The sequence below is a fragment of the Scyliorhinus canicula genome, chromosome 2 (genome assembly GCF_902713615.1).
Source record: "Scyliorhinus canicula chromosome 2, sScyCan1.1, whole genome shotgun sequence".
Lineage (NCBI taxonomy): Eukaryota > Metazoa > Chordata > Chondrichthyes > Carcharhiniformes > Scyliorhinidae > Scyliorhinus > Scyliorhinus canicula.
In genome coordinates this window covers 286,082,049-286,099,655 of record NC_052147.1, presented here as the reverse complement: position 1 = coordinate 286,099,655, position 17,607 = coordinate 286,082,049, and the positions used below count along the sequence as shown (strand labels likewise).

Below are 17,607 nucleotides of genomic sequence, written 5' to 3'. Positions count from 1 at the left end.
GCCCCCGGGGTCCTGGGGGGGGGGGGGCGCGGGGCGATCGGACCCTGGGGTTCGCCCCCATGGTGGCCAGGCCCACGATCGGGGCCAGTGCCGTGGGGGCACTCTTTTTCTTCCATCGCCGCCACGGCCTCCACCATGGCGGAGACGGAAGAGAATCCTCCAGCGCGCATGCGCCGGTGGTGACGTCAGCAGCTGCTGACACACTGGGGCATGTGCGAACTGCCGAAGGCCTTTCGGCCAGTCCCGGCGCCGGGCAGCGGGCGTCAAAGGCCGTTGGTGCCGGACTTGGCACCAGTTGGCATGGTGCCAACCACTCTGGCGCGGGCCTAGCCCCCCAATGTGAGGGCTTGGCCCCTAAAGGTGCGGAGAATTGGGGAGGCCCGACGCCGGAGTGGTTGGCGCCACTCCGCTACGCAGGGACCCTCTGCCCCGCCGGGCAGGGGAGAATCCCGGCCCAGGTGATGTTGGGAGGTTTCCTTCCCAAAAGGATATCCGTGAAGCAGTTCGGTTTTTATGACAATACAACAGTTTCATGGTCACTTTTAGTCGGCCACACAAGTCCAATCGAGTCAGTGAAGGAAAACTACGTGTATTGCGAAGCAATTATATTTACAGTGTACATCAAACCCCAACCGGGCCATCTCTGTCGGTTCCATACCTGGTCGACTTTATACAGAGCTCAATCGTGAATGTCCTTGGGCTCCCCGCCCCCTTTAGCAGGAGAGATCGTACTCGAGACCCACCAGGAGAATTGGATAAATGCAAATTACTGCGGATGCTGGAATCTGAAACCAAAGAGAAAATGCTGGAAAATCTCAGCAGGTCTGGCAGCATCTGTAGAGAGAGAAAGGACAGAACGTTTCGAGTCCAGATGCTTTGACAAAGGGTCATCTGGGTTCGAAACGTTCGCTATTTTCTCTCCCTCCGGATGCTGCCAGACCTGCTGAGATTTTCCAGCACTTTCTCTTTGATCCCTGGGAGACTTGATTGCTCCAAAGTTCTTGGGCGGGTTTTCAAATGTTTAAATTTGGTGGGATTTGATCTTTGGATTATTGACCATTGCATGTCTGTCACCCGACATTAGTTGCGAGCTGTGTGGTGTAGAGAGCCGAGTGAGGTGAGTATGTGGAAGAAATTAGAAGAGTCGGCGGTGGAACAAGAGACATTGACATGGTTCAGGGAGGAGCGAGAGGTGCGATGTACAACAAATGAGATTGGAGTTTACTGCAATTGCACCAAGAGATAATGGGCCAATAATCAGCCTCCTCTCTGAAACGGTCTCTATCTTACTTGCCTCTTCGGCTGAGGATGGTGGTGGCTCAGGATGGAGAATGGATTCTTTCTGACCTGCTGCTACAGTCACGTTCCAGGTCATCGAGGGAGACAGGATCCGAAATTTGAAATGTTGATGCTGGTAACTGAATCAATCCTGCACCTTCCCCTTCTGCTGGAGCCATTGGGAAGGGCTCGATGGAAATCTCAGGCAATGATGTAAAAAATGACCCCGTGACAGACAGACAACAGGTGGAATTTCATCACAAGCTTCAAAGGGAAGCAGAACAGATCAAACCCATTACAGCTGTGGCTGAGAACAGCCGCTTTGGGGTAAGGACATCTCTTCATCAGGAACTGGGGGAGGCCATTCAGCCCCAGTGATTTCTATAACTGCACAGCCTCACCTCAAATAAATCTATCCATTTTAATCTTTAAAGCTCCAATTTATATCGCCACTACCCACACTGTTTGGGGCAGAAGGTTCTGGAACTCCACTGTCCTTTGAATGAGCGAGAGTTTTGTAATTTCATTCTTAAATAGTCAGGCTTGGCTCTGGAGGTAATGTCAGCTCTTCTGAAACCATCTCACCAGAGGAAATAATATTTATAACCACCCAGTCAAATCCCGTTATAGTGTGAAACAGGAGTGGCTGTGAGGGGATGGGGTCAGGCGCGGAGGGTGTAAGAGGTCACACAGTAGGCACCATCTGTAGGCACTGGCCAAGCAGCTCACGGCAGCGCAGTTCCCGCTCCCGAGGTCTACCCAGCACGTCACGCCATGCAAGAGCTAACGCAATCTCGCGAGACGTCACGATGTGAAGCCCGACTATGGAGGGCGGGAACACTTTTTGGCTAATCTGCATATCACAGCGAGTCAGCTAGTCTCACTTCAATCAGCAGCTCCCTGAGTTACCTGAGGCATTGTGATCTATCCCCTTTGCTGCGGAGAACTCTGGTGAGTGCTGTTCAGTACTGCTCCCGACCCAGAAACGCCACTCATGGAGGTTTCCCAGGGGACTGGAGGCCCTCTGATGCCACCTGGGCAACCTGGGGGCCAGTTGAGCATAGCCAATATACCAGGTGGCATTTTATGCTTGGCAGTGATTGGACAGGGGGGGAGTGGGGCAGGGTGGGGGAGAGAGGAGTAGATACAGAGTAAAGCTCCCTCTACACTGTCCCCATCAAACACTCCCAGGAAAGGTGCAGCAGGGGGTTAGATACAGAGTAAAGCTCCCTCTACACTGTCCCCATCAAACACTCCCAGGACAGGTACAGCACGGGGTTAGATACAGAGTAAAGGTCCCTCTACACTGTCCCCATCAAACACTCCCAGGACAGGTACAGCACGGGGTTAGATACAGAGTAAAGCTCCCTCTACACTGTCCCCATCAAACACACTCAGGACAGGTACAGCACGGGGTTAGATACAGAGTAAAGCTCCCGCTACACTGTCCCCATCAAACACTCCCAGGACAGGTACAGCATGGGGTTAGATACAGAGTAAAGCTCCCTCTACACTGTCCCCATCAAACACTTCCAGGACAGGTACAGCACGGGGTTAGATACAGAGTCAAGCTCCCTCTACACTGTCCCCATCAAACACTCCCAGGACAGGTACAGCACGTGGTTAGATATAGAGTAAAGCTCTCTCTACACTGTCCCCATCAAACACTCCCAGGACAGATACAGCATGGAGTTAGATACAGAGTAAAGCTCCCTCTACACTGTCCCCATCAAACACTCCCAGGACAGGTACAGCACGAAGTTAGATAAAGAGTAAAGCTCCCTCTACACTGTCCCCATCAAACACTCCCAGGACAGGTACAGCATGGAGTTAGATACAGAGTAAAGCTCCCTCTGCACTGTCCCCATCAAACACTCCCAGGACAGATACAGCATGGGGTTAGATACAGAGTAAAGCTCCCTCTACACTGTCCCCATCAAACACTCCCAGGACAGGTACAGCACAGGGGTTAGATACAGAGTAAAGCTCCCTCTGCACTGTCCCCATCAAACACTCCCAGGACAGGTACAGCACGGGGTTAGATATAGAGTAAAGCTCCCTCTACACTGTCCCCATCAAACATTCCCAGGACAGGTACAGCACGGGGTTAGATACAGAGTAAAGCTCCCTCTACACTGTCCCCATCAAACACTCCCAGGGCAGGTACAGCACGGGTTAGATACAGAGTAAAGCTCCCTCTCCACTGTCCCCATCAAACACTCCCAGGACAGGTACAGCACAGGGTTAGATACAGAGTAAATCTCCCTCTACACTGTCCCCATCAAACACTCCCAGGACATGTACAGCACGGGATTAGATACAGAGTAAAGCTCCCTCTACACTGTCCCCATCAAACACTCCCAGGACAGGTACAGCACGGGGTTAGATACAGAGTAAAGCTCCCTCTACACTGTCCCCATCAAACACTCCCAGGACAGATACAGCACGGGGTTAGATACAGAGTAAAGCTCCCTCTACACTGTCCCCATCAAACACTCCCAGGACAGGTACAGCACGGGGTTAGATACAGAGTAAAGCTCCCTCTACACTGTCCCCATCAAACACTCCCAGGACAGATACAGCACGGGGTTAGATACAGAGTAAATCTCCCTCTACACTGTCCCCATCAAACACTCCTGTGACACAGGATCCCTTTCAGTCCATCTTGTGTGTGCCGTCGCTCTGACTGAACTCCCTGATTGGTGCCACTCCCCTGCCCTCTCCTGACAGCCCTGGAACTGTTTGGGAATGTAGTATTTTTCCAATTCCCTTTGGAATGCTCCGACTGAGATTGTTTCCGGCGCCCTCTCAGTCAGCGTGTCCCAGGTCACAATAACTCACTGTGTAAAATGTTTCTCATCTTCCTCCGGTTCTGTTTTCAATTATCTTCAATCCTCTGCTTGCTGAGCCTCCTGCCCAATTTTGAACACCTCAATCCAGCCTCCCTAACCGTCTGCTGCACACTCAAGCCCTGCGCTACTGGTGGCCTGTTGTCGCTGAAGTGCCTTGACCCCGGTACCACTCCTTCCCCTTTAAGAATATGTTTAGTTCCCTGTGACTTTGGAGAAGATTAAAATGCAATCGGTTGCTGAATGGAACAAGGCCCCAGTCTTGCAGACTGCCGACTGGGGGCAAGTACGGAGGGCGGGGAGCTGCTGCACACAAAGGCAGATATGTACAGTCACTGGAGCTGAGCCCTTTCATTCTGCCATTTCATCTGCAACTCAGAAAAAAAACTGCTGCTGGATTGCCTGGACGGAATATAAATTAATTTAGAGAAAGGGCCGTTTGAGAGGCCGAGGGCAAGGGGAAATGCAAAAATGACTGGTGGATGGGAAGATGGAAGAATGCAGGGGGGAGGAGGGCATGCAAATGTCAAACTGCTTCTGGAGCCACTTCTGGATGCCGAAGGCGCTCACCATGAGCACCAACACAGAAGATGTCCATTGACTGCTCTCCATCGGGGGTGGGGAAGGGGGTGGCCACAAGGGAGGCCGAGTATGGAATTCTGCAAGGGTGAGGAAAGGGGATTAAGTCAGTCCTCCCCACCCGTTACCCCTGTCAAACATGTGTAAGCGTCACGCCTGGGCAGGAGTGAGACTGCCCACAAGGTCCCCTGTGGTGACATGGCCAGGCTGCTCCATCGCCACCTCTCGGTGCTGTGATTCGCAGCTGACTAGGGTAACATGGGGCTGCAGCCACGTCTGGACCCACAGCTCGAAGGACTGGACCCATCAGGACGAACCCCCGCCCTGGCCCCACCCCCCACAGGAATGTGCAATCTCCTCACCCCTGATCACCCGGAACCATCAGGCAGACAGAAAGGGAACCATCTGCCGTTGCACGGAACAATTTAACATCGATAGGATTGGAAAAGCCTGTCCTGAGGGGCTGTATCTGACTCAGAATTGCCAACATCACCGATAGATGTCTGGAAGTGTTGGCCACAATCACTCACTTTGAAGGACAGGGATTGTTGCAAAGGCAAACTCTGCATTGATTCTGTGTCGAACCAAACCCGAGGACAGCAATGAGATGATGGGACTGCTCAATACATAGACATTGGCAGGATCCGATCACGGGCTCTTTAACACCAACCTGGGAGATCAATAGGCCGGTATCTGCGAGGGTTTCATGGGCAAATTTAAATGGAGTTAGATTCAGAGAAAGGTTTATTTTACAATGGCTGGAAACACTCCCAGGACAATTACTGCCCTCTCGAATCAAACTCAAAAAACATTTTGTACTGGCTTTGGAGAGTGTCACTCAGTAACCCCTGTTATAGAGGGGGTCTCACTCTGAGACACCTGTTACAGAGGGGGTCTCACCCTCAGTAACCCCTGTTAAAGAGGGGGTCTCACTCTGAGACCCCTGTTATAGAGGGAGTCTCTCTATCTGTGTGACCCCTGTTATAGAGGGAGTCTCTCTCAGTGACCCCTGTTATAGAGGGAGTCTCTCTGTGTGACCCCTGTTATAGAGGGAGTCTCTCTCTCTGTGTGACCCCTGTTATAGAGGGAGTCTCTCTCTCAGTGACCCCTGTTATAGAGGGAGTCTCTCTCTCAGTGACCCCTGTTATAGAGGGAGTCTCTCTGTGTAACCCCTGTTATAGAGGGAGTCTCACTCTCTGTGACCCCTGTTATAGAGGGAGTCTCTCTCTCTGTGACCCCTGTTATAGAGGGAGTCTCTCTCTCTGTGACCCCTGTTATAGAGGGAGTCTCTCTCTGTATGACCCCTGTTATAGAGGGAGTCTCTCTAACTGTGTCACCCTTGTTATAGAGGGAGTCTCTCTCTCTGTGTGACCCCTGTAATAGAGGGAGTCTCTCTCTCTGTGACCCCTGTTATAGAGGGAGTCTCTCTCTGTATGACCCCTGTTATAGAGGGAGTCTCTCTAACTGTGTCACCCTTGTTATAGAGGGAGTCTCTCTCTCTGTGTGACCCCTGTAATAGAGGGAGTCTCTCTCTCAGTGACCCCTGTTATAGAGGGAGTCTCTCTCTCTCAGTGACCCCTGTTATAGAGGGAGTCTCTCTCCGTGTGACCCCTGTTACAGAGGGAGTCTCTCTAACTGTGTGACCCCTGTTATAGAGGGAGTCTCTCTCTCTCAGGGACCCCTGTTATAGTGAGTCTCTCTCTCTGTGACTCCTGTTATTGAGGGAGTCTCTCTCTCTGTGTGACCCCTGTTATAGAGGGAGTCTCTCTCTCTCTCTGTGTGACCCCTGTTATAGAGGGAGTCTCTCTCTCTCTGTGTGACCCCTGTTATTGAGGGAGTCTCTCTCTCAGTGACCCCTGTTATAGAGGGAGTCTCTCTCTCTGTGTGACCCCTGTTATAGAGGGAGTCTGTCTCTCTGTGACCCCTGTTATAGAGGGAGTCTGTCTCTCTGTGACCCCTGTTATAGAGGGAGTCTCTCTCTCAGTGACCCCTGTTATAGAGGGAGTCTCTATCTCTCTGTGACCCCTGTTATAGAGGGAGTCTCTCTCTCTGTGTGACCCCTGTTATAGAGGGAGTCTCTCTCTCAGTGACCCCTGTTATAGAGGGAGTCTCTCTCTCAGTGACCCCTGTTATAGAGGGAGTCTCTCTGTGTAACCCCTGTTATAGAGGGAGTCTCACTCTCTGTGACCCCTGTTATAGAGGGAGTCTCTCTCTCTGTGACCCCTGTTATAGAGGGAGTCTCTCTCTCTGTGACCCCTGTTATAGAGGGAGTCTCTCTCTGTATGACCCCTGTTATAGAGGGAGTCTCTCTAACTGTGTCACCCTTGTTATAGAGGGAGTCTCTCTCTCTGTGTGACCCCTGTAATAGAGGGAGTCTCTCTCTCTGTGACCCCTGTTATAGAGGGAGTCTCTCTCTGTATGACCCCTGTTATAGAGGGAGTCTCTCTAACTGTGTCACCCTTGTTATAGAGGGAGTCTCTCTCTCTGTGTGACCCCTGTAATAGAGGGAGTCTCTCTCTCAGTGACCCCTGTTATAGAGGGAGTCTCTCTCTCTCAGTGACCCCTGTTATAGAGGGAGTCTCTCTCCGTGTGACCCCTGTTACAGAGGGAGTCTCTCTAACTGTGTGACCCCTGTTATAGAGGGAGTCTCTCTCTCTCAGGGACCCCTGTTATAGTGAGTCTCTCTCTCTGTGACTCCTGTTATTGAGGGAGTCTCTCTCTCTGTGTGACCCCTGTTATAGAGGGAGTCTCTCTCTCTCTCTGTGTGACCCCTGTTATAGAGGGAGTCTCTCTCTCTCTGTGTGACCCCTGTTATTGAGGGAGTCTCTCTCTCAGTGACCCCTGTTATAGAGGGAGTCTCTCTCTCTGTGTGACCCCTGTTATAGAGGGAGTCTGTCTCTCTGTGACCCCTGTTATAGAGGGAGTCTGTCTCTCTGTGACCCCTGTTATAGAGGGAGTCTCTCTCTCAGTGACCCCTGTTATAGAGGGAGTCTCTATCTCTCTGTGACCCCTGTTATAGAGGGAGTCTCTCTCTCTCAGTGACCCCTGTTATAGAGGGAGTCTCTCTCTGTGTGACCCCTGTTACAGAGGGAGTCTCTCTAACTGTGTGATCCCTGTTATAGAGGGAGTCTCTCTCTCTGTGTGACCCCTGTTATAGAGGGAGTCTCTCTCTCTCTGAGTGACCCCTGTTATTGAGGGAGTCTCTCTCTCTGTGTGACTCCTGTTATTGAGGGAGTCTCTCTGTGTGACCCCTGTTATAGAGGGAGTCTCTCTCTCTCTGTGACCCCTGTTATAGAGGGAGTCTCTCTCTCAGTGACCCCTGTTATAGAGGGAGTCTCTCTCTCTCTCTAAGTGACCCCTGTTATAGAGGGAGTCTCTCTCTCTCTGTGACCCCTGTTATAGAGGGAGTCTCTCTCTCTCAGTGACCCCTGTTATAGAGGGAGTCTCTCTCTCTGTGTGACCCCTGTTATAGAGGGAGTCTGTCTCTCTCTCTGTGACCCCTGTTATAGAGGGAGTCTCTCTCTCTCTCAGTGACCCCTGTTATAGAGGGAGACTCGCTCTCTGTGACCCCTGTTATAGAGGGAGTCTCTCTCTCTGTGACCCTTGTTATAGAGGGAGTCTCTCTCTCTGTGACCCCTGTTATAGAGGGAGTCTCTCTCTCAGTGACACCTGTTATAGAGGGAGTCTCTCTCTGTGACCCCTGTTATAGAGGGAGTCTCTCTCTCTCTGTGACCCCTGTTATAGAGGGAGTCTCTCTCTCAGTGACCCCTGTTACAGAGGGAGTCTCTCTCTCAGTGACACCTGTTATAGAGGGAGTCTCTCTCTGTGTGTGACCCCTGTTATAGAGGGAGTCTCTCTCTCTCTCAGTGACCCCTGTTATAGAGGGAGTCTCTCTCTCTCTCAGTGGCCCCTGTTATAGAGGGAGTCTCTCTCAGTGACCTCTGTTATAGAGGGAGTCTCTCTCTCAGTGACCCCTGTTACAGAGGGAGTCTCTCTCTCTCTCAGTGGCCCTTGTTATAGAGGGAGTCTCTCTCAGTGACCTCTGTTATAGAGGGAGTCTCTCTCTGTGTGGCCCCTGTTATAGAGGGAGTCTCTCTCTCTCTCAGTGGCCCCTGTTATAGAGGGAGTCTCTCTCTCAGTGGCCCCTGTTATAGAGGGAGTCTCTCTCAGTGACCTCTGTTATAGAGGGAGTCTCTCTCCGTGACCCCTGTTATAGAGGAAGTCTCTCTGTGTGACTCCTGTTATAGAGGGAGTCTCTCTCCGTGACCCCTGTTATAGAGGGAGTCTCTCTCTCTGTGACCCCTGTTATAGAGGAAGTCTCTCTGTGTGACTCCTGTTATAGAGGGAGTCTCTCTCCGTGACCCCTGTTATAGAGGGAGTCTCTCTCTCTGTGTGACTCCTGTTATAGAGGGAGTCTCTCTCCGTGACCCCTGTTATAGAGGGAGTCTCTCTCTCAGTGACTCCTGTTATAGAGGGAGTCTCTCTCTCTGTGTGACCCCTGTTATAGAGGGAGTCTCTCTCTCTCAGTGACCCCTGTTATAGAGGGAGACTCTCTCTCTCTGTGACCCCTGTTATAGAGGGAGTCTCTCTCTGTGTGACCCCTGTTATAGAGGGAGTCTCTCTCTCTCAGTGACCCCTGTTATAGAGGGAGTCTCTCTCTCCGTGACTCCTGTTATAGAGGGAGTCTGTGTGTGTGTGTGACCCCTGTTATAGAGGGAGTCTCTCTCTCAGGGACCCCTGTTATAGAGGGAGTCTCTCTCTCTCAGTGACCTCTGTTATAGAGGGAGTCTCTCTCTCAGGGACCCCTGTTATAGTGAGTCTCTCTCTCTGTGACCCCTGTTATAGAGGGAGTCTCTCTCTCAGTGACCCCTGTTATAGAGGGAGTCTCTATCTCTCTGTGACCCCTGTTATAGAGGGAGTCTCTCTCTCTCAGTGACCCCTGTTATAGAGGGAGTCTCTCTCTGTGTGACCCCTGTTACAGAGGGAGTCTCTCTAACTGTGTGATCCCTGTTATAGAGGGAGTCTCTCTCTCTGTGTGACCCCTGTTATAGAGGGAGTCTCTCTCTCTCTGTGACCCCTGTATAGAGGGAGTCTCTCTCTCTCTGAGTGACCCCTGTTATTGAGGGAGTCTCTCTGTGTGACCCCTGTTATAGAGGGAGTCTCTCTCTCTCTGTGACCCCTGTTATAGAGGGAGTCTCTCTCTCTGTGACCCCTGTTATAGAGGGAGTCTCTCTCTCAGTGACACCTGTTATAGAGGGAGTCTCTCTCTGTGACCCCTGTTATAGAGGGAGTCTCTCTCTCTCTGTGACCCCTGCTATAGAGTGAGTCTCTCTCTCAGTGACCCCTGTTACAGAGGGAGTCTCTCTCTCAGTGACACCTGTTATAGAGGGAGTCTCTCTCTGTGTGTGACCCCTGTTATAGAGGGAGTCTCTCTGTGTGACTCCTGTTATAGAGGGAGTCTCTCTCCGTGACCCCTGTTATAGAGGAAGTCTCTCTGTGTGACTCCTGTTATAGAGGGAGTCTCTCTCCGTGACTCCTGTTATAGAGGGAGTCTCTCTCTCAGTGACTCCTGTTACAGAGGGAGTCTCTCTCCGTGACTCCTGTTATAGAGGGAGTCTCTCTCTCTGTGTGACCCCTGTTATAGAGGGAGTCTCTCTCTCTCAGTGACCCCTGTTATAGAGGGAGTCTCTCTCTCTGTGTGACCCCTGTTATAGAGGGAGTCTCTCTCTCAGTGACCCCTGTTATAGAGGGAGTCTCTCTCTCTGTGTGACCCCTGTTATAGAGGGAGTCTCTCTCTCTCAGTGACCCCTGTTATAGAGGGAGTCTCTCTCTCCGTGACTCCTGTTATAGAGGGAGTCTGTGTGTGTGTGTGACCCCTGTTATAGAGGGAGTCTCTCTCTCAGGGACCCCTGTTATAGAGGGAGTCTCTCTCTCTCTGTGACCCCTGTTATAGAGGGAGTCTCTCTCTGTGTGACCCTGTTATAGAGGGAGTCTCTCTCTCTCAGTGACCCCTGTTATAGAGGGAGTCTCTCTCTCCGTGACTCCTGTTATAGAGGGAGTCTGTGTGTGTGTGTGACCCCTGTTATAGAGGGAGTCTCTCTCTCAGGGACCCCTGTTATAGAGGGAGTCTCTCTCTCTCAGTGACCCCTGTTATAGAGGGAGTCTCTCTCTGTGGCCCCTGTTATAGAGGGAGTCTCTCTCTCTCAGTGACCCCTGTTATAGAGGGAGTCTCTCTCTGTGGCCCCTGTTATAGAGGGAGTCTCTCTCTCTCAGTAACTCCTGTTATAGAGGGAGTCTCTCTCTCTCTCTAAGTGACTCCTGTTATAGAGGGAGTCTCTCTCTCTCAGGGACCCCTGTTATAGAGGGAGTCTCTCTCTCTCAGTGACCCCTGTTATAGAGGGAGTCTCTCTGTGTGACCCCTGTTATAGAGAGAGTCTCTCTCTCTCTCTCAGGGACCCCTGTTTTAGAGGGAGTCTCTCTGTGTGATCCCTGTTATAGAGGGAGTCTCTCTCTGTGTGACTCCTGTTATAGAGGGAGTCTCTCTCTGTGTGACCCCTGTTATAGAGGGAGTCTCTCTCTCTGTGACCCCTGTTATAGAGGGAGTCTCTCTCTCTCTCTGTGTGACCTCTGTTATAGAGGGAGTCTCACTCTCTCTCTGTGTGACCCCTGTTATAGAGGGAGTCTCTCTCTCTGTGACCCCTGTTATAGAGGGAGTCTCTCTCTCTCTCTCTGTGACCCCTGTTATAGAGGGAGTCTCTCTCTCTGTGTGACCCCTGTTATAGAGGGAGTCTCTCTCTGTGTGGCCCCTGTTATAGAGGGAGTCTCTCTCTCTCTGTGTGACCCCTGTTATAGAGGGAGTCTCTCTCTGTGTGACCCCTGTTCTGGAGGGAGTCTCGCTCTCAGTGACCCCTGTTATAGAGGGAGTCTCTCTCTCTGTGTGACCCCGTTATGGAGGGAGTCTCTCTCTCAGTGACCCCTGTTATAGAGGGAGTCTCTCTCTGTGTGACCCCTGTTATAGAGGGAGTCTCTCTCTCTGTGTGACCCCCGTTATAGAGGGAGTCTCTCTCTGTGTGACCCCTGTTATAGAGGGAGTCTCTCTCTCTGTGTGACCCCTGTTATAGAGGGAGTCTCTCTCTCAGTGTGACCCCGTTATAGAGGGAGTCTCTCTCTGTGTGACCCCTGTTATAGACGGAGTCTCTCTCTCTCAGTGACCCCTGTTATAGAGAGAGTCTCTCTCTGTGTGACCCCTGTTTTCGAGGGAGTCTCTCTCTCTGTGACCCCTGTTATAGAGGGAGTCTCTCTCTCAGTGACCCCTGTTATAGAGGGAGTCTCTCTCTCTGTGTGACCCCTGTTATAGAGGGAGTCTCTCTCTCTCTCTCTGTGACCCCTGTTATAGAGGGAGTCTCTCTCTCTCTGTGACCCCTGTTATAGAGGGAGTCTCTCTCTCTCTGTGTGACCCCTGTTATAGAGGGAGTCTCTCTCTCTCTGTGACCCCTGTTATAGAGGGAGTCTCTCTCTCTCTGTGACCCCTGTTATAGAGGGAATCTCTCTCTGTGACCCCTGTTATAGAGGGAGTCTCTCTCTCTGTGACCCCTGTTATAGAGGGAGTCTCTCTCTCAGTGACACCTGTTATTGAGGGAGACTCTCTCTCTGTGACCCCTGTTATAGAAGGAGTCTCTCTCTGTGTGACCCCTGTTATAGAGGGAGTCTCTCTCTCTCTGTGACCCCTGTTATAGAGGGAGTCTCTCTCTCTCTCTCTGTGACCCCTGTTGTAGAGGGAGTCTCTCTCTCTCAGTAACCCCTGTTATAGATGGAGTCTTTCTCTCTGTGTGACCCCTGTTATAGAGTGAGTCTCTCTCTCTCTCTGTGACCCCGTTATAGAGGGAGTCTCTCTCTCTGTGTGACCCCGTTATAGAGGGAGTCTCTCTCTCTGTCTGACCCCTGTTATAGAGGGAGTCTCTCTCTCTCAGTAACCCCTGTTATAGAGGGAGTCTCTCTCTCTCTCTGTGACCCCGTTATAGAGGGAGTCTCTCTCTCTGTGTGACCCCTGTTATAGAGGGAGTCTCTCTCTCTCTGTGTGACCCCGTTATAGAGGGAGTCTCTCTCTCTGTCTGACCCCTGTTATAGAGGGAGTCTCTCTCTCTGTCTGACCCCTGTTATAGAGGGAGTCTCTCTCTCTCAGTAACCCCTGTTATAGAGGGAGTCTCTCTCTCTGTGACCCCTGTTATAGAGGGAGTCTCTCTCTCTCTCAGTGACCCCTGTTATAGAGGGAGTCTCTCTGTGTGACCCATGTTATAGAGGGAGTCTCTCTCTCTCAGTGACCCCTGTTATAGAGGGAGTCTCTCTCTCAGTAACCCCTGTTATAGAGGGAGTCTCTCTCTCTCTCTGTGTGACCCCTGTTATAGAGGGAGTCTCTCTCTCTCTGTGTGACACCTGTTGTAGAGGGAGTCTCTCTCTGTGACCCCTGTTATAGATAGAGTCTCTCTCTGTGTTTGACCCCTGTTATAACGGGAGTCTCTCTCAGACCACTACTCTCACACACACACACACACACACACAGCCCCCCCTCCCCTCCCCCTGGGCCAGGAGGGGTAGTTAGCCCTGGCTGTTGCACAGACTGATGAACAAAATCCCTCAACATGTCCTGAAACACAGAACGGAGTGAGGAAGTCATCACGATGGGAGGTTATGGAAAATGAGCATGCACACAGGAAACAAGGTCAGCAGGGGTAGCAATGTAGGGTCAGAGAACAGCGTGCAGAAAAAGAATGTGGGGAAAAGCAGGAACAAACCAGAGAAGGTGTGAGACCTCTGACGGTGGAAGGATGGAGAGATGTTGTTTTCGTTGCCGTGCCAAAGACCTCGGATCCTGGCGTTGTATTCTGCAGGAACGGAAGGAAAGGGAAAAGTCGCTTGATGGAAAGCAGAGAAAAGGCCGAGTGGGTAAGGGTACAGAGAGAAAGCAATGAAGATGGAAGGTCCATGCACCTCAATGGATCAAAACTGACATCAGGACGTGACTATCGTCTCCATGTAATAATAATCTTTATTGTCACAATTAGGCTTACATTAACACTGCAATGAAGTTACTGTGAAAAGCACCTATCGGCAGCATGGTAGTACAGTGGTTAGCACTGTCTCTTCACAGCTCCCGGGTTCCAGGTTCGATTCACGGCTTGGGTCACTGTCTGTGCGGAGTCTGCACGTTCTCCCCGTGTGTGCGTGGGTTCCCTCCGGGTGCTCCGGTTGCCTCCCACAGTCCAAAGATGTGCGGGTTAGGTGGATTGGCCATGCTAAATTTCCCTTAGTGTCCAAAAAGGTTAAGTGGGGTTACTGGGTTACGGGGATGCGGTAGATACGTGGGCTTGAGTCGGGTGCTCTTTATAAGTAGTTACATTGTATATCTTGTGTTGCCCTATTATGTATTCTCATGCATTTTCTTGTATTTTCTTGAATTCTGTTTAATTTCCTTTTCTTCCCATGCACTGAATGATCTGTTGAGCTGCTCGCAGAAAAATACTTTTCACTGTACCTCGGTACACGTGACAATAAACAAATCCAATCCAATCCAATCCAATAAGGGCTAGTGCAGACTCGATGGGCCGCATGGCCTCCTTCTGCACAGTAAATTCTATGATTCCAGTCGCCACACTCCGGCACCTGTTTGGGTAGACAGAGGCGAGATCGGGGCCCACCTATCCGCAGGCGGGCCTGTGCCGTGGGGGCACTCTATTCTTCCGCACCGGCAGCTATAGCGGTCCGCCATTGCCGGTGTGGAAGCGAAGCCCTCTGCACATGCGTGGGGATGACGCCAGCATGCGCTGGCGCACCTGCGCGTGCGCCAACTCGTGCAGGCCGGCGGAGGCCCTTTGGCGCAGCGCAACCCCGCCGGGATCCCGGCGCCGAGGAGTGGCGTGAACCCCTCCGGGGTGAGCCTAGCCCCTGAATGTGCGGAGGATTCCGCACCTTTGGGGCGGCCTGACGCCTGAATGGTCCACGCCACTCCTCGCCTCCGGGAACCCCCGCCCCGCCGGGTAGGGGAGAAACCTGCCCATGTACACTGACTGGTGTCTCTCAGTCCCCTCTCTCTCAGGGAGATATCTGTACACTGACTGGTGTCTCTCAGTCCCCTCTCTCTCAGGGAGATATCTGTACACTGACTGGTGTCTCTCAGTCCCCTCTCTCTCTCAGGGAGATATCTGTACACTGACTGGTGTCTCTCAGTCCTCTCTCTCTCAGGGAGATATCTGTACACTGACTGGTGTCTCTCAGTCCCCTCTCTCTCTCAGGGAGATATCTGTACACTGACTGGTGTCTCTCAGTCCCCTCTCTCTCTCAGGGAGATATCTGTACACTGACTGGTGTCTCTCAGTCCCCTCTCTCTCTCAGGGAGATATCTGTACACTGACTGGTGTCTCTCAGTCCCCTCTCTCTCTCAGGGAGATATCTGTACACTGACTGGTGTCTCTCAGTCCCCTCTCTCTCTCAGGGAGATATCTGTACACTGACTGGTGTCTCTCAGTCCTCTCTCTCTCAGGGAGATATCTGCATGCTGACTGATGTCTCTGAGCCCACTCTCTGTTGCTCTGCACCGGCTCTTGGAAAGAGCACCCTACCCAAGCCCACCCCTCCACCCTATCCCCATAACCCAGTAACCCCACCCAACGCTAAGGGCAATTTTGGACACTAAGGGCAATTTATCATGGCCAATCCACCTAACCTGCACATCTTTGGGCTGTGGGAGGAAACCGGAGCACCCGGAGGAAACCCACGCACACACGGGGAGGACGTGCAGACTCCGCACAGACAGTGACCCAAGCCGGGAATCGAACCTGGGACCCTGGAGCTGTGAAGCAATTGAGCTAACCACCATGCTACCGTGCTGCCCATGTTCGAAGGTAATTGGGAAATGGGAACATAATCTAATAATAATCTTTATTAGTATCACAAGTAGGCTGACATTAACACTGCAATGAAGTTACTGTGAAAATCCCCCAGTCGCCACATTCCGCAGCGGTGTTGCATATTTTACGCGCGCTGGGCCTTGGTGCCGCATGAAAAGCAGCGCCGCATAAATGACGTGGCCGTCGTCATGTAAATGATGTCACCCGCGCATGCGCGGTTGCCATCTTCCCCGAGGCAGCCTCGCAAGAAGATGGCGGATGGATCTTGTGGGGCGGCGGAGGAAAGGAGGTCCCCCTTTAGAGAGGTTGGCCCGCCGATTGGTGGGCCCCGATCGCGGCCCAGACCCCATCGGAGGCCCCCTCGGTGAAGGAACCCCCCCCCCCCCACAGGCCGCCCCCCCCCCCCCCCCCCCCCCCCCCCCAAGTGTTCCCGCATAGTTCCCGCCGGCAGCGACCAGGTGTGGATGGCGCCTGCGGGAACCTGTCGGGTCGGTGCGGCCGTCGGCCCGTCCGGGCCGGAGAATGGCGGGGGTACCGGGGAATCGCCGTTTTGAGTGCCTCGGGCGATTCTCCGGCTGGCGCGGAGCAGAACTCGATGGGGCCGCTCTCGCCGGTTGGGAGGATGGCGGAACGGCATCGGAACGGCGTGGCACGTGATAATGGCACGGCCGGCGATTCTCCCAACTGGCGCAGCCTCGGAGAATCGTGCCTCACGTCTTTGGAGTGTGAGAGGAAACCGGATCACCCGGAGGAAACCCATGGGGAGAATGAGCAGACTCCGCACGGACAGTGATCCAAACCGGGAATCGAGCCTAGGACCCTGGCACTGTGAAGCAACAGTGCTAACCACTGTGCTATCGTGCCGCCCATGTGCAAAATGTGGTGGAAAATGAAGAGTGTCTGCAGAACACAGGGGGGCAGCAAAGGTACCTCCGAGGAGACCCTTTACCCCTGTTGATGTCCCATGAAAGCAATGATGAACCTGCAACCTAACTCCATATCCCACCTTTGGCCCATATCACCCAATACCTTTGGACAATTGAAATCTATCAATCTCAGGTCCCAAATTTACAAATCATCGAGCATTGGAGAGGGGAGACATGAAGAGGGAGAGTGGGAGATTAGAACAGAGGAAAACAGAACGGTTTGCAGGTATGAGCGGGCGGGGAGAGGACACTGGGGGAGACTGGAGAAGGGGAGAGAGAGAAATTGGTGAGTTGGGGAAAGGGAGAGGGGGGGGGGGGGCGGGGGGGGGGGGGGGGCGGGGGGGGGGGGGGGGGGGGGGGGGGGGAAGGAGAAAGGGGAAGCCAGGAGAGCGTGTGAGAGGAGGTAAGGGGAGAGTGAAGTAGTTGAGAGGGTGGAGATGGGTAAAGTTGAGAAATCTATGGAATTTCCTCTTTGAGAAAAGTTTGTTTATCAACTCGGGATTTTGCTCCAGATTCAGAACACAATTCTATCGAATAAAGACCAGTTAAGGTTCTCAGCATTGAAGTACACGCTCACCACACCAGGAGATTCCTGCTTGAATTCCAAAGCTTTTAATTACGAGCTGGATTTACTTTTTGAGTGGGCCAGATTGTCTTCAGCACTTTCCTCCCAGCATCACTTCATTGGATTTTCCCAATTGTGGAGTTTTGTTCATTCACACCAGACAGCCCAGTACCTCACAAGTGAGCCCAGACAGCAAACATCAGCAGCTATTAAACTGCAGAGGCTTCACGTCTTTATAGCACACCGACACACATTCTGTCTGTCTGTGTCTGATTGTCTGACTATTGATGGTCCATCTCCATCAGTCCCACTCCATTCAGAATGAGCTGTATCCCTCAGTGCCTCCTTTTCCCCATATCCCTCAATGCCACCCCCACCTTCTCCCTCTACCCCTCAACCCCACTTTTCATTTAAATTCATTGTGGCTGGGCCAGGATTTACTGCCCCTCCCTAATTGCCCTTGAGAAGGTGGTGGTGAGCTGCCTTCCTGAACCGCTGCAGTTCCT

The 17,607-nt window shown here is 52.3% G+C and overlaps 1 protein-coding gene across 1 annotated transcript in view; it reads right to left on the bottom strand.

The window, feature by feature from the left end:
* The window catches only part of tns1b (tensin 1b), a 299,976-nt gene that overhangs the window by 117,483 nt on the left and 164,886 nt on the right, over nt 1-17,607 (bottom strand). Inside the window, exon 14 of the mRNA XM_038790323.1 lies at nt 13,499-13,588. Within this exon, the coding sequence (XP_038646251.1) occupies nt 13,499-13,588 (90 nt within the window). The remainder of the gene's footprint in view (nt 1-13,498; nt 13,589-17,607) is intronic.